A 23,597-nucleotide genomic window follows, 5' to 3' on the forward strand; every position below is an offset into this window, starting at 1 on the left:
CAAGTATATCTACACATTGATCATGCTATTTCTTGAAAATAGTATAGTATTCTATAATAGATTACATTAATCATTACATGCAATCAATCATACAAATCAACTGTACAATCAGTCGTAAAGTTTTGTCTTGGTGGCCATACTAAACATTACACATCACTGCTGGAGCAATGCACAGTATCACAAAGAAAGGGAAATTTTCATGGACCTGTTGCAGGTAGCATGTCAATCAAATGCAAACAAACACACACAGAGAAGTAAAATGCAATATGCTTTTCAACAAATGAGAAAAAAAGTTTGAAGGTTTCAATTCCAGAGCATCAATGGGTGATTTCACGTATAGTGTTGGAATCTGGTGATGTGAAAATGAGGCCAGTGTTGAGATTGATCATGCAAAATGTTATGTATTTTCAGCATTTTTGTCTCATCTGCATAGCAGAGTGAGACTATAGGCGCCGCTTTTCCGATGAGGGCGTCGGTGGCAGCGGCTGCAATGTCAAAACTTAACTGAAGGTTAAGGTTTTGAAATGACAGCATAACTTCGAAAGTATATGGACCTAGTTCATGAAACTTGGCCATAAGGGTAATCAAGTATCACTGAACATCCTGTTTGAGTTTCAAGTCACATAACTGAGGTCAAAGGTCATTTAACATCAATGAACTTTGACCAAGTTGGGGTATTTGTTGACTTACCATCATAACTTTGAAAGTTTACGGATCTGATTCATATAACTTGGGACATAAGAGTAATCAAGTATCACTGATCATTCTGTGCGAGTTTCAGGTCACATGACCAAGGTCAAAGGTCATTTAAGGTTAATGAACTTTGACCAAGTTGGGGGTATTTGTTGAATTACCATCATAACTTTGAAAGTTAATGGATATGATTCATATAACTTGGGACATAAGAGTAATCAAGTATCACTGAACATTTTGTGCGAGTTTCAGGTCACATGACCAAAGTCAAAGGTCATTTAAGGTCATTGAAATTTTGCCATTTTGGAGTTAATTATTAGATTGCTGTCATAACTTTTATAGTTCATAGATATCGTTTATAAAATGTGGATATAGGGGTAATCAAGTATCACTGACAAGTCTTAAGTCGCATGATCAAGGTCAAATGTCATTTATTGTGAATGAATGTAGTATTGTTTCATTATATGAATGGTATTTTTTGTGAATAATTATTTCATAGTAGTTTTCAAAGTCAGCACTGCTGCTATATTGAATCATGTGATGCAGGTGAGACTGCCAGAGGCGCTCAACTTGTTTGAAATAAGCATGGATTCATTTTGACAACAAAAAATCTGTGTTTTGCTGGCATCTAATCATTTAGAATTTGGCATTCTGATTGAGAGGTGTAGAGAGCTTAAACATATAGACAAATGATTTTAAAAAGTATTGGTCTGATTTAGTTATGATAAATCATGATTAGTTTTTTTCTTAGGACAATATGATTGTGAAAGCTTTCAGATTGCTACAACCCGCTGATGTCTACGACAGTAGAAGTAGTATCTATTTTGATCATTTATATTATTATTTGTGTGTGCTTGCAGAATTAGTTTGTAAATGTAGTTGTATACATTCTTTTTTCCCCAAATGATATCTCCTGTCATGAGGACATATGCTGCATTTAGTGATTTTTTTTGTATTGTGAAATTGTTACATCACTGAATCGTGAGATCCAAATTCCACCAAAGCACCAGCATCATTGGCAAGACGTAAATCGACATTTCCCACCCTTCACCCAGGAGTAGATGGGTCCCTGTGAGGGTTACCAAACATTAATGTCCATACAGTTATGCCATTGCTCTACATAAGCAATATGAACAATGAAAAATTATTAGATGGCTCTATATGGAGTGGAGATAGTCTAACAGGAAAAGAAATTACAACGGGGGCTTGGGTTGATTTGCCTCCGAATGCTCAAGTAGGCCCTGGAAAACCACTGTTCACTGCAATGTTATAGCTCATTCAAATGCAGCCAGATGGGAAAGTTGCCCCGGAAATTATTAATGAATTAATTTTGCCTATAGTGTAAAACTGGAAACATGTGTCCAAGCCAGAATCCAGTTAACAGGGGTAGTGAGTGGAAGTGTTACTAGTCTAAATCTGAACGTTTATAGTATTTGTTTGTTTGGAAAGCCCTACACTTATGGTAAATAATGTGTATGCCATATGCAATTAGCGAATGTAGGGTTTTCCTAACAAATAACTACTAACGTCTGGATCTAGACTAAAGTGTTACCAGATATAATGAATTTCTTTGTAACTGGGCGTTGTGGCGTGCGCCTGTAATCCAAGCTGTGGGGAAGTTACAAATTGATGCAGAGGTTCGAGCCCTGGTCACGTCTTTCAGATGGTGACGTTAAAGGTTGGTCCCAGACGTAAATAATCATATCTGATTGATACACGTCTGACAAAACTCAAATACATACATACATACAATGACATTCTTTGTATTGTTTAATTTTATACAACAATCTGCACTTCATATGGTATGCATGTGAAGGAACTGATGATGTCACATTCTTTTGTATTTACTGTAATGAAATATTTTAGCATTGCCACCATTCGTATAAAGTCACATTGTTTGATATCTGTGTGAACATGTAATATTGCCTTGTTTTAGGCTGGCATCAACCAATCAAGAGCCTTGTCATCATTGCCAAATTTGCACAAATTGAATGAAATAAAATAACAAAGAAATAGTGAATGTGTGACATAATTGGTTTTACAATTTGCTTATCACCTGTATTCTGCATATAACTGTTACATGAAAATACATAAAAACTTATAACTTTTTTAAATCAGATTTTGATGATTTTTGTGTGTGTCATGCTTGTGTATTTTTTAATCTATTTAATAATTTAGTAAAGTACTATGTTGTGGTTATTTGTTTTTTTTCATGCAATAAGAATGGAATATATTTACAATCTTGCTTTCATGTACAGTACTCTTTTTTTTTCAAATCAATTTCATATCCTAATGTTTATTTATATTTACCAAGTGTAAAACATAAATGTATATTCTTATTCTTCTATTCACTTTTTTTATTCTGCATGATGTGTCATTGTTTTACTTGCCAAATATTTTACTCATTATGTCAGCTTTTCTTCATATCAAATTTTAAGCACTATAAGGAGTTATGCTAATTGTTTAAATAAATAGAAGTGCAACTTTATTTTCTTTACAAATGCTTTATACTGGTACTTGAGATTTTATTATGATTATATTGATACATGTAGGGGAAGGCGGGGTAAGTTGAGCATAGGGGCAAGTTGAGCCACCAGCCCCAGGCCAATAATGAATGAGTCAGACATTGTGGTGGTGTCATGTATTGATGACCCATAGCATAACCCCTAACCCCACCACATTGTTTTTAAATTTGAAACAAAAAGTAGTTTTTTAGAGGGAAAAACATGAATTTCAGCCAAAAAAGTAAAAAAGAGTGTGAAATAGATAAGTGCTTTATAAACACACACGTCTTTGAATATAATAAAGACTTGATAACAACATTATTAGTCCAGGTATGGATCTTCATTCTTGTCATAGTCTTTTATATGATGGATGCATAATAAATGTGTGGATACAAAATTATCGCACTAAGTTCGGACTGGGGTAAGTTGAGCCAAACAGCATGGGGCAAGTTGAGCCATGGTGATTCCTATGGTAATGTATCTTGAAAAACAAACAAACCATAAAAATCGATTGAAATGCTGGCTGAAAGGAGCAAATTTACATGACTGCTCTTTTCATTCTAAAGGATGTTAGTATTTATAGAGAATTAGCAAGTGAAAAGACTTTAAACAAAAAATTGACATGCTGGTTCTCCCCTCATACATTTTGTACATAGTTTTTGTGGCTCAACTTACCCCAGAAGGTGGCTCAAACTTACCCCATATATGGGGCAAGTTGAGCCATTTGACATCATTTTTTTCAAAGGTCACGATGACTTTCAGTGTGGGGATAGAAAGTTATATATAGGTGGAAAATATTTCAGAAGAATTAAATTTCAAGGCAAGGTACTTATTTCGACAAGATTATTAATCATATCAATTCTAACATGCAAAAAGCAAAAACTGTCACAACTTACCCGCCTTCCCCTATAGTATATGACTACAGCAGTTGCAGATATTGATTTATATGTGAAATTCAATGTCTTTCATTGAGAGATTTATGATTATTGAATACAATAAATCACCCTTTTATAGTGGAAGTGACAGGGGTGTTATATTTTAAGGGTATTATTAACAAATATTGAAAATATCTTTTAAAAAATATGTATATGCTAGTCCAAGGTGAATCCTACCACTATTTTTGTCGGGGACTATAAATTGGGTTTTAAAAAAAACATGGATGACCGACTGAAGCAACACTTTCAAGAGGGTTGCATGACATTTGCTTCTGCAACAATTGCTCTGATGGAAAATCTGCATGTTAAGCCAAACATAATACCTAACCTCCAACAGTGAATAAACCCTCATCCTTAGTGCAGTAGGTTTCACGGAACATCATCTATCTTTCTTGGGCAAATGTTGGTCCTGAAAAGGACCACCTAAACTCTTTTATTTGCCCGAGGAAGATACATGGTGTTCCGTGAAACCTACTACACTATTGTTCGCCATGGAAACCTTCAGAAGTTACCCTAATGCTTATCTTTACACTATTCTGAACCAAAAACTCTTACAGTCCTAACTCTTGCCTTCTTCTCTCTGAAATATTAAGACAGGAGCAAATGTAGCGGGAGCATAATATGTGTCACCTTCAAAAGATATAAGATTCTTGTTTTAAATTTGAAGTGTTTTTTTTTCTTCAGAATGTGCTCTATTTTAAACCAGAGGTGTACAATAATTGAAATTCCTGTAATATAGGCCCTTTGGAACTGCCTGAAATTTTTGCAAGTAAACTTTTGTAATAAAAATATCTGGTCACTATCCTCATTACTTTCAGCATTTCTTTGATTGATTAGTTAACAAAAAAAGAGATGATTTTTTTTGGGGGGGGGAGTGAGGGAGGGGATTGAAGTATGAGAGAGAGGGTGAGGGTAAGATACAGGTGTAAGAGAGAGAATGGGTAGAGGGAGATAGGGGGGGATACAGCAGGTGTAAGAGAGAATGGATATAGAGGGAGATAGGGTGAGAGACTGCGAGAGAAGGGGGTGGTGGTGTGTGAGGGAGAGGGAGAGTGGTTGAGGGATGTGTGAGAGAGACAGTGGAGTGGTGAGGTAGCGGGGTGGAAGCAGGGAAGTGTCTATATAACTTCCCTGGTGGAAGTGTTGGAGGAAATGGGGTGTGAGAGAGAGATCAAGAGCAGGATAAGGGTGGAGTGGGGATGAAATGGAAGTTGGGGAAATGAATGGCAGTTACAAAGTGCAGTGTTGGACTATACATGGAACAGTTTCGAAAGTGGGGATGGGGGCTGACAATGCAAGAAAATCACAATCAGATGGTCATAAGACATGGTATTGGAAAAAAGTGGGGTGGGGGGCAGAAGCCCCCCCCCCCCCCTGGTTCCACAGCCCCTGATCTGTGCTAACTTCTTTGATTTCAGTGGATTCAACTTGATTTGAATTGAGTCCAAACAGAAATGCCTTTTACTAATTAGGTTTTCCTCATAATAAAAGACATTTGATTTTGTACAATGATCTCTTTTTTTTCCTTGAAAAAAAACAATAATAAAGGAACCTTTAATGTTTTTGAAAAAAGTAATATAGTTTCCAAGAAAGTAGGAAACAATTTTGAACATATTTTTCAAATAGTATTGAATATATATCTTAACAATAATCACTTGACAACTTTGATATTAAACTATTTTCAGTACTTTTGGCTAACACGAAATAGTAAGATTTTACCTTATCATTATAATAATGTTATTGGCAAATAAATAAATCATTTAATCAATCGACCATGCAGTCAAACACCGGGGCGGGCAGGGCAGAAGATGACTGCCCCTTTTATTCGAGTAGGCTAAAATTTTCTAGAGCATAAAAGAAGATAACAGGGGCCGTGGAAGCGAAGGGGGGGGGGACTTCAGCCCCCCCAATCTTTTTTTTCCAAATCCGTGTACAAAACGTAAGGAAATGACCATAATATGATTATTATTTTTTGCATGGTCAGCCTCTCCACTTTGAAAAATGTTCCGCGGCCCCTGGATAAGGTAGAAGAAATAGAGAGACTATTCTTTTCATGACGGGACAATCTAACATGATATCATTACCCCACCTTTATTTTTTTAAATCAAGAACAAAGACCAACAAAATTCTGTGAACGCTCACTATTTTTTTTAAAGAAAAAGAGACTATTGTGTTCCCCTGTTAGTGTCCACAGAATTTTGTCGATCAAGTGTCCTTTCTTTTGTGCTTATCAATGTTTCTGTAAAATCTGTTATTTTTGTTATTAATTTTTTTTCCTTTTTTTAAAGGACAAGTCCATCCCAACAAAAAGTTGATTTGACTTGAAGAAAAAGAAAAGAAACAAGCCTAACACTGAAAATTCCATCAAAATCGGATTAGTGAGTGAATTAGAATTAATTAGAATTAGTGAGTGAGGGACATCGATTCTCTCATTTGCATGTGACTAAATTGTGCATATATCCCATATCTATTCTTTGAAAAATAAGAGAAACCTTAAGATGTCAACAGCTTTTCTTATTTTACAGCCGATTTTGATGAAATTTTAAGCATTAATCATTATGCTTGCTGATATTTCTCTGTTAAATCAAATCAACATTTTTCTGAGGTGGACTTTAACAGTTTAAGAGAGAAAACTAAACAAATTGTTTTTGGTTAATTTTTTTTATGAGAGATTCATCTACTCACAAAAATATTCATTGTATATTTGGAAGCTAGTTTTTTGTTTTTATATATTTTATTTTCATTTTTTGTTGTTGTTTATCTTTTGTCGCCCTCTTCGGCTAACCTGTTAATGTTACGAAAACTATCAATCTTCGTGATGTTGATCGGCCCTAAAATTGTTTTGGATATTTCTTCTGTCAATTTTCTTGTTTCATCAAGGACTATTAATTAATTAAACCAAATTCGCTTTGTGAACCTTGATACCGGTGCGTTACAAGTCTATTGCTTTTTCACCGACCCTAGTCACTCTGATTTCAAGAAAATGTTTCGTTCAGTTTCGCGACTACCTGCAGCTGCGTTGTCAGCGAGAGTCGGAAGAAGAACAGACGGGGGAGTTCCCCCGGCGGCCCCGAGGCTCTGGCCCAGTCGACGCGGTTTGGGTTCTGAACCAAATCCTTCTGAATCGTCTGCGGCGGGTGCAATCGGAAGTGCGGATATTATTTATACAGAAGAACATATGGAAATGAGGAGAGCCCTTAAAAAGGTATGATGGTGGGCCCCAAGTCTGACGTCTGCGCACCTAACGATTTGAGTTAAGATTTAAAGTGAATTTCTTTTTATTTCACAAAATCTTTCAGTTGATAATGTTCCTTACATCATAATGAGTTAGTGTGTCAAATATCTCATAAAAATTTGAAAGAAATATATGATTTTCCTGGAAAAAACCTCGGGCTGTCATTTTCAGACTGAAAAAAAATGGTACCCCATGTCTGCGCACTCATTCACTTTGCACACGATTCGGGGATTTCGATGACAAACATGACAAAGGCTACATTTTGAGGCTTTCGCATGAAATTCCCTGAATTCATTATTTTTCCACCATTTTGAGTCGGATTTTTTTATGAATACCTGTCTATGTATTGCATGTGTAAAGTTCGTACTAGAATTGCGCAGATACGCGGGTGCGCAGACTTGGGAGACCGCGCAGACATGGGGGAACTGACCATACGAAGGACGGGTAGTAATGTTCAGGGACAGTATTCTGAAATAATTGGAGATCCACTTAGGCCTAATTTTTTTTATCTCAAATTTTTATGGCAGTGTATACAGCCACACGCGTGTGTCCTTACCATCCAGCCACACGCGTGTGGTTATATCCAGAACACCTATCTGTGGATACCGCCACATGCCGCCAGTAATAACAGTAAAACACGTATGTAGGTCTGACCGTCTATATCACGATCAAAATAACCTCATTTCTTCATTAAATTCTTACATTCTAAACCCCTTTGATATTGTAACGTGAAACCCCCTAAAACTCCTGGTAAATGCTGCCACCATGCGGGAGATTATACTGAGACCGCAACTCAGAATAATTTGGAATAAATTCCAGTAAATAAAGATATCCACAACACAACTACTCATATTCAAACCTCTCTATCAATTAATGGGGTTCACGGGTAGCCTATCCGAGTACAGCTGAATTATTTCTTAACTACGTACATAAATGATCTACATATCTAGGCTCAAATCAAGTACATGTAATATTAAATAATCCTAGCAATGAATGATTACTCATCCGAGAAAAAAATATATAAACCAATTTATAAAATTGGCATAAAAAGTTGACCAACTAAATTGGTATCTTTTGAAGAAAATAGGCCAAGAATTGGCACATAAAAATTAAGCAAATAAATTGGTATCTTTTCATCATATAACTCAATTCTATAATTCTCACTTCAATAAACAAACAAGTCTTTTCTAGGCACTCCTGAAATTATCTAGTTCACTCTGTTCTAACTGCCTGCAGTATTCAATATACCTAGCCCCAGCTCCGTCAACAGACACCGTCAGCAACTGGCCTTGTTGCTCTTTCTCCAAAAATACAGTTAAACACTGTCAAGAACAAGTTACACCCCACAGGGAATTTCACTCTCTACCTTTCCTAAGTCTCGTAGAAGTCACTCACTTTGTCGGTGCAAATCTAGAACTTTTAACATTTCTTCTTTGTGGCAACTCAGCCGCAAGGCTATACAGCCTCCTGAATGCCACTGTCAAAGAGATAAACTTATAAAAACCACCACCTATGAATGAGAGTAGTCGACTTACTCCATTCCTATCTCACAATACAACAAGTTCAACATAAAGACAAATACACATTCAAGCAAAATGATATATCCTGTTTCCATGTACTTACTTACTCTCTTCTAAATATGAGCCTGTATAATCCTTAATCTAACTGAATACGAAAAACTATATAAAATAACTCTAAAAAAATGTATCAAAAAGAAATAAAACTAAAAACTAACACTAACAAAGAAATGGTGACATTTTAAATAAAATCGAACTTAGGTTACAAAAGCCCTCAACCTTCGCCTCCACACGTTCATGGTGCTTTTCTGTTTAAACGAAACAAATCAATCGATTAATGATAAAATTTCTCGCAAATACTCTCTCTCGTTTTTGAAGTCCAAAATAATCATTAAAATCATTAAATGTCTCGGCAAAATTTGTCAATTAATAGGAATATGTCATAAAAGAGAGAATTAATATTCACCTGATTCTTTCTCTTAAACCAACAATGCTCAGTCTCAAATAACGGGAGATCTGTCTGAGATGAATGTCAGCCGACCTTTCCTTCTCATGTAAAATTCAAAAGTGATCAAATATGCGCATTTCAATAAAAAAGATTGTTTTGGTAATAAATAGCGTAAGTAAATAAAACATAACAAATCTGCGCACTTTATAATGAATGTCAATGACAAATCATACTGCGCGTAGGGTGTTTCCTTAGATGACGCATCTTTGAAAAATTACACGTACGTAATAAGCGTCATAATACGTCACAAAAGAGTGAAAAGACAATCAATGGAATTACTGAATTCTTCACACAACCCCCAACTTAATTATTCGCTGTCCCAGCGAACGAGTAAAAAAATGATGAACATGAAGAATTCGAAAGGAAAAAAAAATCAGCACATAATATCAAATAAAAAAAAGAAGAAAAAAAAAAAATATATATATAATATATATGTAAAGCACATATGGGGTCTCTGCGACACTACCCCCAACTTAAACATTTGCTGTCCCAGCAAATTTGAATAAATGATATTCAAAATAATTAACACTTCATAAGTGTGTGTATGAAATAATAAAGTTCAGGATAAGCCTCAGTCTTCCATAATTGAATGGTATATCTTCAACCTGACTTGTAATGTCTTTCTTTACAGATAAGTCTCTCTCTGTTCACAGGTGACTTCTAGCTGTAGCTGTCATCACGGTTTCGAAAAGAAATTGGACATCTACCAGTCTATTAACTCATCTCATATCTATAGTTCAGTCCAATCTTGTTCCAGACATCATGAAGATTAACCTGTAAACTGCAAAGTTAATTGCTTGTATGAAATGAATTGTCAAGGTGTTGTATAGCACCCGAGAAAATGTACCTATACTGAAAGTTTTCAGCTGCTATACTAGTACACCATCCATCTCTGGGTTTGTCAAGTCAGATAAGTAGTGGTTGACAGCTTGACCAGTTTATCAAGATGATTTGCAGAACTGTCGCCACATCGTTGTCGATTCGTAGAATTGTCGCCGGATGAGAATAACCTTCAGTCCATCTGAGTATCGGAGATAAAATTCTCGTCACCCCGGTCGTCACCTCACAACGAGAAATATTGCAGCCATGCACGTCTCGCAGGAAGATCGCCAGATGAGCTTCAGATCCCATCTGATCCAAAGTTGAATTCCAAACCTCGTCATCTCAACGAGAACAGTCCATAGACACTCGCGTCGATTCGTAGAAATAACGCCCAAATTCTTTAGATCACATCTGAACGTTGAATATAATTCTCGTCATCACTTCATCGAGAATTATTGTCCACAGCCAGTAACGTTGATCAGGATTTACCACTTCAGTGTCACTGCTTTCGGCAATTCACAACAGAAAATCGTGTGTCGTCTCTCCAGGCTGGATCCAATTAGCTTTCTGCCAGTCGTCGTCCGCCTTGGAGTAGATCCCAACCTCATCAGTTGGAGAGTGAAGTCTTCTGTTCAACCAGAGCATTGCCACAGAGTTTCAGCCATCGGCAACCCTCAGTGGTCCTGTCGTCATCATCGTATAGAACGTCACCATCGTCCCCAGAATGTCGTCATCAGAGCCAGTACCAGAGTTTCAGCCACCGGCAACCGTCAGTGGTCCTGTCGTCATAATCGTATAGAACGTCACCATCGTCCCAAGAATGTCGTCATCAGAGCCAGTACCAGAGTTGATCAGTCTCCAGATAATCAGCATCGATGAGCATTCCTTCAGGGCTCCAGACACCAGTAGTGAGATTGTATAAAACATCTCTTCTCCAGGGCCTATAATTTTCTTTTAGGATCCAAGTTTTCTTTGGAACCAAATTTTGCATGACTTTAAATGTCATAAAATTATGTCACCATTTCCTTTATACCTAATTATATTAAGTATCTAAACCGTAGTTCCTTTTTTTTAAAGAAATGTCTATACTGTACTACTTCTTTAACTCAACTCGAACTGTCTGGTAACCACATGAAATAATATAACACCTATTACTGTAATGTAATCCTAGTGAAATACTATAATGCCACTAAAAAAATGCTATAAGAGCTTGTCACCAGCAAATTGAAACTTCTACCACACCTGCAACCTCCACTGTTGCCTTAACAAAGTATCCAACACGCAGCATCTCACTGTTTTCTTTGTCAAATGACAAAATCCAATGCACAGCATCCTGCTGGTGCTACAAAAATGTCTCCTACGCATTCATTCAACTTATAAGATGAACGTATAATACTCTTGCATCTGAACTACTATAACGTAATTGTATCTCGAAATACTTTTGAACATAAAACGAATTCTCCTTTTTTTAATTTTTTTACTCATCAGAACAACTACTTTGAGAATAGTGACCATACAGTAATCTTTTCACTCGCGGCATCCAACCTGCAAGTGCAAACACCAAGAAAAATGTAACTTAACAACTACATGAAAGCACATCTCAACTATATACCACTCAACGTCGCGGTAATCTTTCGACCGCTCGATACAGCAATCCAACTACACCAGAAAAATGTATTTTTTTTTTTTTAATGCAAGAAATACAGACAATCCCTCCTGTAAATGTAAACACCATAGAAGAATATACCCTACATAATCAATTGTAACACCACTGCTACACCAGACAAGTGTATATTTTTTGTGCAGAAAATGCAGACATCCCACCGCTGCCACCAGAAAAATGTAACGTGAAACCCCCTAAAACTCCTGGTAAATGCTGCCACCATGCGGGAGATTATACTGAGACCGCAACTCAGAATAATTTGGAATAAATTCCAGTAAATAAAGATATCCACAACACAACTACTCATATTCAAACCTCTCTATCAATTAATGGGGTTCACGGGTAGCCTATCCGAGTTCAATGGCGGGTAAGTTGTCTCCAATATAGAGACGTGCTGCAATCAATCAAATAGATAAACATCAATCAATCAATCATCTTCAACAATCATAAATCACCATAAACCACATGAATGCAAACAATTTACTAAATACCAGACAGAAGGAAATCAGCAGAAAATATTAATTTCCAATAATGCCTCCAAGATGGAAGCTTATTATTATGTAATAAATGATACAACAATCTGATTCTGTACAGCTGAATTATTTCTTAACTACGTACATAAATGATCTACATATCTAGGCTCAAATCAAGTACATGTAATATTAAATAATCCTAGCAATGAATGATTACTCATCCGAAAAAAAATATATAAACCAATTTATAAAATTGGCATAAAAAGTTGACCAACTAAATTGGTATCTTTTGAAGAAAAATAGGCCAAGAATTGGCACATAAAAATTAAGCAAATAAATTGGTATCTTTTCATCATATAACTCAATTCTATAATTCTCACTTCAATAAACAAACAAGTCTTTTCTAGGCACTCCTGAAATTATCTAGTTCACTCTGTTCTAACTGCCTGCAGTATTCAATATACCTAGCCCCAGCTCCGTCAACAGACACCGTCAGCAACTGGCCTTGTTGCTCTTTCTCCAAAAATACAGTTAAACACTGTCAAGAACAAGTTACACCCCACAGGGAATTTCACTCTCTACCTTTCCTAAGTCTCGTAGAAGTCACTCACTTTGTCGGTGCAAATCTAGAACTTTTAACATTTCTTCTTTGTGGCAACTCAGCCGCAAGGCTATACAGCCTCCTGAATGCCACTGTCAAAGAGATAAACTTATAAAAACCACCACCTATGAATGAGAGTAGTCGACTTACTCCATTCCTATCTCACAATACAACAAGTTCAACATAAAGACAAATACACATTCAAGCAAAATGATATATCCTGTTTCCATGTACTTACTTACTCTCTTCTAAATATGAGCCTGTATAATCCTTAATCTAACTGAATACGAAAAACTATATAAAATAACTCTTAAAAAATGTATCAAAAAGAAATAAAACTAAAAACTAACACTAACAAAGGAATGGTGACATTTTAAATAAAATCGAACTTAGGTTACAAAAGCCCTCAACCTTCGCCTCCACACGTTCATGGTGCTTTTCTGTTTAAACGAAACAAATCAATCGATTAATGATAAAATTTCTCGCAAATACTCTCTCTCGTTTTTAAAGTCCAAAATAATCATTAAAATCATTAAATGTCTCGGCAAAATTTGTCAATTAATAGGAATATGTCATAAAAGAGAGAATTAATATTCACCTGATTCTTTCTCTTAAACCAACAATGCTCAGTCTCAAATAACGGGAGATCTGTCTGAGATGAATGTCAGCCGACCTTTCCTTCTCATGTAAAATTCAAAAGTGATCAAATATGCGCATTTCAATAAAAAGATTGTTTTAGTAATAAATAGCGTAAGTAAATAAAACATAACAAATCTGCGCACTTTATAATGAATGTCAATGACAAATCATACTGCGCGTAGGGTGTTTCCTTAGATGACGCATCTTTGAAAAATTACACGTACGTAATAAGCGTCATAATACGTCACAAAAGAGTGAAAAGACAATCAATTGAATTACTGAATTCTTCACAATATCATTAGATCGTTTCAATTTCATTCTCACCGTCTTCTCTCCTTGCTTTTCTTGTCTTGTTACAAACGGTCGTCTGTTTAACAGCAAATTCTCTTTTTCTACTTGTGTCGATTCTGGCTTCCTTCGCGGTGGCAGACCCTGAGACCCATATAGCTACAGCGTTAGCGCAGCGCAGTAGTAGACATACACAGCTTGGGTTTACGTTTGGTACGAATTATGAACTGTGTATGTCTACTACTGCGCTGCGCTAACGCTGTAGCTGTATGGGTCTGCCACCGCGAAGGAAGCCAGAATCGACACAAGTAGAAAAAGAGAATTTGCTGTTAAACAGACGACCGTTTGTAACAAGACAAGAAAAGCAAGGAGAGAAGACGGTGAGAATGAAATTGAAACGATCTAAGGATATCAAAGGGGTTTAGAATGTAAGAATTTAATGAAGAAATGAGGTTATTTTGATCGTGATATAGACGGTCAGACCTACATACTACGTGTTTTACTGTTATTACTGGCGGCGTGTGGCGGTATCCACAGATAGGTGTTCTGGATATAACCACACGCGTGTGGCTGGATGGTAAAGACACACGCGTGTGGCTGTATACACTGCCAATTTTTATTATCTCCGTTAAAATTAGTGAGATAAAAACCTGTATGGTACTACTACGGTACGCACTCCTAGTACCAATGAGGTCCAAACATTACATGTATGGACCTCATAGGCGACATGTCAGTACTATTTTTGGGTTAGAAAAGTTTGAGCACAGGATATTTCTATATTTCTATCACAAGACACAAGTACAAGTTATATTGTTTTTTTTTCTTTAATGCTTGATTTTCGAGTGTAAAAGCATTGTTAGCAACAACAAAAAATGAAAGAAAATAAGGGAAACTTACATTTTGATGACTTTCCTGATTTTCTTGGCAGTTGCCCTTCACTTCTGACTAGCGATTGAAGCTGATATGCAGATCACGTGATACGTGTTCTCGTCAGGTGATCGGATGGTTATACTTTTCGCCAGATGTTGATAATTATATATTTCATAACGCAGCGTTCATCGCAAATTTAGGTGAAAGAGATTAAAGTTAAACAGCGCAAGCTTTAATTTTTTTCAAAAATAACGTTTAATTGATTGCACAAGTTTCGCCTCGGACATGTAGGATCATTTGGTCCCATATTGGCGTAACTACGGGGGGGGGGGGGGGTGTCCCTACCAATACCGTCCACAAGCCAGCAATTATCTTTTTTCTCTCTTTTTTAACCAAAATGCTCCCCCCCCCCCAGAAAAAAGGAACCAGGGTTAAAGAGAAAGAGAATTATGATAGAGGAACACAAAATACTTTATTTTTTCAGCTTTTACTGCATCGACTTATAATCAAATATTAAATGGGGCTTAGAACATTTTTTTTTAAAGTCAATTAATAAAAATATTCCTCCTCGGGATTTGAGCTTTCATGAAATATCAATCTTTTTCATGATTACCGAAAATACTTAAAATGTCCAAAAAAAAATTATCGGTGTATGAAGCTTTAGCTGATACCTTGCGCCGCCTTAATTATTTTAATGTTGAGATACTATGCTTTTAATGAATTCCTAAAAACATTAATTCTCAGATCATTTGTCGCAATCGAATGATTCGATTGGTAAGCTAATGAATAATTGTTATGATTCATGAATTGTTTAAAATGTGTCTCTCTATCAGTTTTGAATATTTAAAAAAATGTCAGCTCGTGCTTTTTGCTTGCAATATGATGATTAGTATAAGAAGTTCTTGTGTATGCGAGTTTGATAGATAAATAACTAGAGAGGGGGGGGGGTCCCTCAGCTACTTGTCTTCGCTTATTTCATATTTTTATATTATGCTCGTGTTGTATTTCAAAGTCTTTTCTTTTTCTCACCCTTTTTATTGTCTCGGAGCTTCCCTCTATTTCTTTGCTACGATGTATAGCCCTTCTTACTTGTTTCAATTCTTTTATGTTCTCATTTCATTGAAAACATAATTATTAAACTCACGTAGAAGACTTTACAACGAAATTTTGATATTGTTTTTTCTTGTTTGTTTGGCTTTCTTTTTTCTTCTCCTCCTTCTTTTTCTTCCTAGTTTCCCTTTCCTCATTTTCTCTTATTTCATTTCATGAGGCATCCGCCAACTTATATACAACAACAAACATATTTAGAGGCCGATATCCAGTGAGGGGGCGTGGTGGTGTGCCCCTCTAAAAAAGGAGGAAAATAGGAAGGAAAAAAAGAAGGGAAGGGGAAAAATAAGAAAAAAAGAAAGACGATGATGGCAATGATGATGATGATGAAAATTATCTTGGTGAAGATGATAGTGGTGGTGATGGTGGCGGTGATGATGATGATGATGATAATGATGGTAGTAGTGGTGATGAAGATGAGAATGAAGTTGGTGACGATGATATGATGATGATGACTAGATGTAATTTTGTTATTTTGTCTTAAAAAAATAATAGTGCAAAGGTGAAATCATTTAAAGTTTATTATGAAAATAGCAGAAAAAAATAATTTGAAAAATTGTACGTATGCGTATGGAAAATCCATCCCCCACCAAAAAAGAAAAAAAGTGAGATTTTGTTTTGTTATTTGTGACGGCGTAGGTCTATGCGAGCAGCTATGGGATATAATTATGGGAAAAAAGTAAATGAAATGTCAAGAAATACATGATAATGACTTTTATTGTACATTCAGTATATCAGTAGATAACTTCATACTCGTTCCAAAAAAGAAAAAAGTGGGTATATTATGGACCATTAAAAATGGGCAGTTGCTCTATATATTATATTACATAGAATATATAGAGCAACTGCTCGTGTGTAGCGGTAAGTTATTCACCTGGCGAGTGTTTCATCAACATTTTTGTCCGACAAGTTGTCAGATCTGACATCTTTCTCTGACTCTGATTGGCTGTGAGGCACTGTTAATATGGTAAATGTCAGGTAAAATGGGACTTGTCGGATAAAACGTCCGACAAGTCCTTTCATGAAACGCTCCCCGGGCTCCGTAACACAAAGGTTTGCGATGGATTGCAAATATGAAAGAAGCGCACTGATTGGTCCCTGGTCAGCATTTTAAACCAAATGCGCGTGTAACATTGATATTGATTGGTCAGTTCATTTAGCGATTGATCGCTAATCTTTGTGTTACGGAGCCCAGATCTACATAATTCATGCGGCGCACGGCGCGTGCGCAATGTTTAATAATTATTGCTGTGAATACAATGAATGTCATCAAAAACATAATCTCACAGATCAAATAATGCCAGCTCGACGCGCAAAATCAGAAAAAAAATATATTTTCTGCCCTGATAATTTGATAACCCTAACCTAACCCAATTTCTAAGTATTTTTATCATAAACAGGATAACTATAGACAATGATTGAAATTAACTTTATATTCTTTTGCGAAAATGAATATGAAGGACAGCTTTTTGATAAAGAACACAGTTTTAGAGTGTTAGAGCGCGATTTATACCTACAACCGCTAAATCCTGTCACTGTCGGTATACATGAAGCAGTGATTCCATCAGCTTACGGTAATAATTTTTGCAACACGGGCGCCAGTCCGAGAAACAGACAGGCATTTGCCCAAACGGACAACATCTCAACCTCTGCTCATTTCTTTTTGCACGGGCACATAAAATCTCGACGTAACCCATCACATTTCTCCCTATTTTCTCCTCCCTTTTATTTTCCATTAATTTTTCTTTCGTTCACTTTTTTCTGTCCTCTTTCCCCATAATTTTTTTACCCATCACATTTCTCCCTATTTTCTCTTCCCTTTTATTTTCCATTAATTTTTCTTTCTTTCACTTTTTTTCTGTCCTCTTTTCCCTTCTATTTTTGTTCTCGTCTCACCGCTTTTCCTCATCCCCCAGCCTCCGACGCCCGTGCAGATTCGCAAACAATATCAAGAGTATGTCTACTTGCAAGGGCGGAAATCTCTCCCCAAAGGTAGGGGGACCAGGGGCTGGAAAATTTGACAAGCAAAAAACAAACAAAAAAAGAAGGTTTATCACCCCCTAAAGAAGGTCATCTTGACCAAAAGAAATTTGACAAGCAAACAAGCAAAAAAAAAGGGGGCATCCCAAAAGTAAGATCGTCTCTTCCAAAATACATGTTTTATTTCGATTTTGAATGAAATGACCAAAAATAGTAGGGGGACATTTCATAATGTGCCCCCTACTATTTTGGGTGAGGGGGACATGTCCCCCGGCCCTGGGATTTGCGCCCATGTGGGTGGGGGTGTTGCGCCTCCCTATCGGGATCATATCACAGCGAGTATACACTCTTCCATATGGAAGAGTGTTTACTCGCTGTGATTTCGATCTCACACATATAAAAAAATAGAACAGCTACGCCTTGATCACAGGCCAAAATGCCTAACGATTTCTCCGCGGCATTAACAACTCTCGTAAGGGGCGCTCCATTTATAAATAAAGTTGCATGAATAGCTGTCTATGGCGACAAAAATTAACGCAGAATTGTAGCCAGAAGCGTGGGAAATTGGCAGAAAATTCAAGAAAAGAACCGGTGAGTACCGATTTAACAGTACTAATGTATTCATTAACATTTATTGAATCATAAGAATATTCATTTTTTAGTTAAACAAAGCTTAGTTCTAAGCTAGGGCGGCCCAAATGCGCGTGAGTGGAGTCCCAGTTTCTTAACACGGGTAAGTATTGCGGTGTCGCCTAGAGTGCTGGTACGGTAGTAACACTAACAGTCGTAGAGTCTCTAACTAACTTTAACAGTTACCAGTGCTGTAATGTTAGAGGCGCACGGCCAATAATATGGATATGGGGGACTCTCTCCAATAAGGGAGACAATCCCATATTGAACACTTGCTTTGCAAAAGAACAAAAGAAAGAACACCAACAAGAGCATGATTTTTTCTAGACAGCTGGCAGCCGTCTGTTTCGAGGAGTTTTAACATTAAAAAAAAATCTCCTCGTACACAGATGGCTCGCTATCGTGCAGCCACCATTAGGGGACTTGCAATGTAAAATCCCCCCGTCAGGGCTCTTCAATTTTTGTCTTTAATGAATAAAATTAATGCAACCAAAATGGAAATTAATATATTCCCTCTTGGCAATAATTGCTACATATGGCCATCGAGTCCCCTGTACAGGTCGCGCTAGAACTTTGGTCTCTGTATTTGGTGAGTGAAGCCAACGGAGTTCAGCTGAACAACCAACATATCAGAGACCGAAGCTTTTTCCACCCCAAATTTTGTCCCACTGAGGTCAGAAGTATCCTGGGGGCGTCGGGGAGTAAAAGTCATCTATTCTACGTAGGCATAGGGCCACACAAAGGAGAGTTTTTGGAGAAAACAATGTTGCTCCAAAATACTTGATTTGTTTAACTTGCTATCCACACACTTATATACATGGACAACAAGTTCAAATCCCCCATTATGTACATTTATTTATCCTTAAAGACTAAATATTTGAAATATTACAAAAAATTATGTAAGAAGATGAGCAGATACTCACCGATGATCTTGTTGCCATTTTCCTTCTTTGTTCGTAGCCTACATGTAGTTACAAGTTATAAGATCGGGCGACGATATTATGAGCAGTGCCAATTTAAAAAAAAATCAATCGGCTGATGAATATCATGAATTGTAAAATACTTGCATTAGCTAATAAATATTTATTGGCTAATTCAAGTATTTTACAATTCACGATATTCATCAGCCCATTCATTTTTTTTAAAATTGGCACTGCTCATGATATGTGATGTGACAAATTAATGATCAATCGTGACCAGTTTTGGTTGTTAAAGCAAATTTCATAAATTATCAAATTGCATTTTAATGCATGAGTGAACACAAATTACCCTTTTTTGGGCAGCATTTCAACTTTATCATGAGGATCTCAGCAATGTGTTAATGGGAGTCGGGACAATAGGGGGTGAGATAGGACTTAATTGGGAGAAGTAGCTTACATTTAGCCCCCCCCCCTCTCTACCGCCCTCCCCTCCTGTTGAAAAACTGATTGCTGTCAAGTACGCGTGAATTCCAGAGAAGAATGTTGATTTAATGATTAATTCTGAATTTGGGCATCAACTTATTCCTATCTATCGTTTAATCAACCATATAACAATAAATCAACTCATTCAATGTCCAATGTGATCATTCAAGCATTCATTCTTTTCAATATATTATTTCATAAATCATCATAATCAGTAGGCCTGGGACTTTCGGGTTTTTTTCTTTTCGGGTACCCGTGGTAATTTTCGGGCGGGTACCCGGGTACCCGAAAATCATGTCGCTCGAAATATGACTGGTGGAAAAACCCCATAGGTGACGTCATCATCAAGCAAATGCGATGTAAGCCAATTTATGAATGAAAATATAGTAAGCATGCGCATTGCAAGCCTCAGCCCCACGCAGTATTCCGTCAAAACGAGTCTGCAATACTCTGTCACCTCGTACCAAAATCGACCTCGAAATCCACTTTTCTATATTTCATATGAATTATAAAAGGTATTCTCAGAGGATCTGTTTTCCACCGATACCGCACTGGTAAGCAAATTGTTATTACTTCTTGTTTTTCCGACAAAATCTTACAAAGTAGTATCGATATTACATCGTGTTCGTGAGTTTGTAGAATCTATCGCTACGTGAACAAAGTCAATTGATTTCCGGGTTTCGGAGCGTCAAATGCGCCAGCCAATCACGATCGTGTTACCATTTTCGGTTTATGATGAACTGAAAATGGTATCAAGAACGTGATTGGCTGGCGCCTCGTATGCTCCGAAACCCGGAAATCAATTGACTTTGTTCACGTATAGCGATGGATTCTACAAACTCACAAACACGATGCAACATCGACGCTACTTCGTAAGATTTTGACGGAAAAGCAAGAAGTAATAAAATTTCCTTACTTGCGTGGTATCGGTGAGAAAAAGATCCTCTGAGAATACCTTTCATAATTCATATGAAATAAAGAAAAGTGGAATTCTAGGTCGATTTTGGTACGAGGTGACAGAGTATTGCAGACTTGTTTTGACGGAATACTGCGTGGGGCTGAGGCTTGCAATGCGCATGCTTAACTATATTTTCATTCATAAATTAGCTTGCGTCCCAGTGGCTGGATGACGTCACTGCGCTGCAAAAGAAACATGGCGACGATTGAACGATCTCAGTCACATCATCAACACTTGAAAAACTAGTATATTTAAGGATATTTCGAGGGTAATTGGTGAGATTCAAAATGGGACTTGTGTACTTTTGTGATGAGTTTACAATCATGTCTTACACTACGCAATACAAATCAAATGTACGTTATACTGGTGAGCAATTTTCGGGTATCGGGTATTGATTTTTCTACCCGGGTACCCGACGCTTCCGGGCGGGACCCGGGTACCCGGGTTTTAGTCCCAGCCCTAATAATCAGTCAATTCCTTTGTAATCATTCAATGAAAAAAAAACTGACCGTCAGCCAACGGTCACTTGGCAGTTAAGTTTTGAATAGGCTACAATCCTGGAAAGGAGAGAGAAAGAGAAGGAGCTGGGGAAGTGGAGGGGGGGGGGGTACATGTGACTTTTAATTTGTAAAAGGACACAAAGGAGAGCAATGCCCTTTTAACCATGTTTTACCATACCTCGCCTTCTTGCTTGTAACAGGTACCATCACATTACTCTAACTCTCATGAACACATTGCTGAGGTCCACAAGAGGAATATGCTACACTAAAATTACGTTTCCTGTTCACTCATGCATTAAATTTCAAGTTAGTAACTCGTGAAATTTGCCCAAGAAACACAAAACTTATCTCATTAATTTAGCATAAGAAACACCCTTATCTTGGCAAGTTCCAAAGGACTAAGCTCTCAAAAAATGGTATGCCCAACCTAGCCAAGATTGGTCTCTCAGGAGGAGAGAAGTGGGGGGGGGGGGTAGAGATGGGGGGAGGGGTTGCTAAATGTTCTGTTGACCTACCCCCTATTCTCCTAACTCTCATGAACACATTGCTGAGATCCACATGATAAAGTCAAAATGCTGCACTAAAAAATTGCAATTCATGATCACTCATGCATTAAATTTCAATTTAATAACTCATGAAATTTTGTCAAACAACAAACTGATCACAATTGATCATTAATTCATCACAAAACCCTCAAATTTGCAAGTTCCAAAAAAAAAAATTGAAATTGAAAGGCTAATTTCGGCCCACCCTAATTTTCATACCCTTTGTTTCAGTGTAGTAGTAGTAGTATGGTATTTATTCAATAGAAAACTGGCAAAACAGTTCAAAGACTGAAAAATCCAGTGCACAGTATAAACAAAGGCAAACTACAATATTCTAAAGATGAAATATAAGCAAAAAATTACAACCAACCGAAAATCATATGACACAATCATAAAAAGATATACCAAGAAAAAAAACACTTTAAAAAGTAACATATTGATCAATGAAGCATGTACAAATGTCAAGAAGTGTGAAAGTGTAATTATTGGCAAGAAAGATGGGCATTGGCACGAATTACAATTTAGAATATGTATACATTTAGAGTTAACTGTTACATTCATTTGATCTAAAAAATAAGTTGTGCAAATCACCAGATTGCCGGGGGATGAAAAACCGGTTGAGAAAAAAAATTGCAATTTCAAATATAACTAGGAAAAAAAGGCAGTAACAAGCTTTGAATATTGCACAAAATCACAGTGAGCTCATTTACTCGCTTGAGGTAAAGTAAAAGAGGAAAGTTAAGAAAGAAGGGGGAAAGAAAGGAAAAAAAGTGCAGTACTTGCTCAAGCATGAATAGTTTTCCAAATATTTGATGTCATTTGAAAGTTGACTTTATTGTCTTTCTATGTATTTTTCTTTCCCCCAAAGTGATATACTTTTTATTTGGTAGCCAGTTCAAAAGTGTCTATTTTGGGGGGCGCACTGTAGGTGAACAGAGAAATAAAACTATAAACTTTAATATGGCCATGTAAGTTTTAGAATCTCATCTGACTATTCATTCAATCTTTGAATATCAACTTATTTGTTTATAACTCAAGAAAGCTTGATTTAGCTTTTAAAAGAATAGAATGAATAACATTTCATACCATTTTACAATACAGCTGATTGACAAGGAGATCAACCCATATGTTGACCAATGGGAGGCAGAGAAAAAATTTCCTGCTCATGAGGTAATGAAGAAACTTGGAGAAGCCGGTTTCTTGGGCATTAGCAGACCAACAGGTATGTCTACACTTCTCATATGTGAATCCCCCTCTGCCAAAAATGGTTAAAAATCTTGTTTTTTATTGTACAGCCATAATGTCTCTAAATATCATTCTATTCAAAAGAAAGAAAAAAACATGTAGATACCCTTACTAGTAAGATAATTTTTGGCAAAAGTTTGTTTTTCAAGTGTTTGCACTTCTTTAATTATATATAAATCAAGACTTTGGAACACTGACTTTGTCATGTCATTGACGATGTTATTTTCAGGTTTATTTGGTGAAAACAAAGATATCACTCAAGCAAAAGGAAAAAGGGGTCCCATATCACTTTAATAAGTTTTATTCAGTGGCATAATGAGCCAAACAATTTTAAGAGAACTAGATATGGCGTATTGTGTAAAATTAATAAATGTCGCCAGCAAGCAAAAGTTTCCACTATTTCATTAGAAATATCAAATTTTGAGATAGATTTTGACATGATATTCAGAAAATGATATCATATTTCACCCCCACCTGT

At 36.6% G+C, this 23,597-nt stretch overlaps 1 protein-coding gene across 2 annotated transcripts in view; it reads left to right on the top strand.

Moving 5' to 3' along the window:
* Positions 1-6,916: 6,916 nt before the first annotated feature.
* Positions 6,917-23,597, top strand: part of LOC121411645 (probable acyl-CoA dehydrogenase 6) — a 33,300-nt gene continuing 16,619 nt past the window's right edge. For both annotated transcript variants that reach the window (XM_041604461.1, XM_041604460.1), the window contains exons 1-2: positions 6,917-7,337; positions 22,976-23,096. In XM_041604461.1, coding sequence (XP_041460395.1) covers positions 7,116-7,337; positions 22,976-23,096 — 343 coding nt within the window. In that variant the 5' untranslated portion in view covers positions 6,917-7,115. The remainder of the gene's footprint in view (positions 7,338-22,975; positions 23,097-23,597) is intronic.

Source organism: Lytechinus variegatus, chromosome 3 (assembly GCF_018143015.1).
Source record: "Lytechinus variegatus isolate NC3 chromosome 3, Lvar_3.0, whole genome shotgun sequence".
NCBI lineage: Eukaryota > Metazoa > Echinodermata > Echinoidea > Temnopleuroida > Toxopneustidae > Lytechinus > Lytechinus variegatus.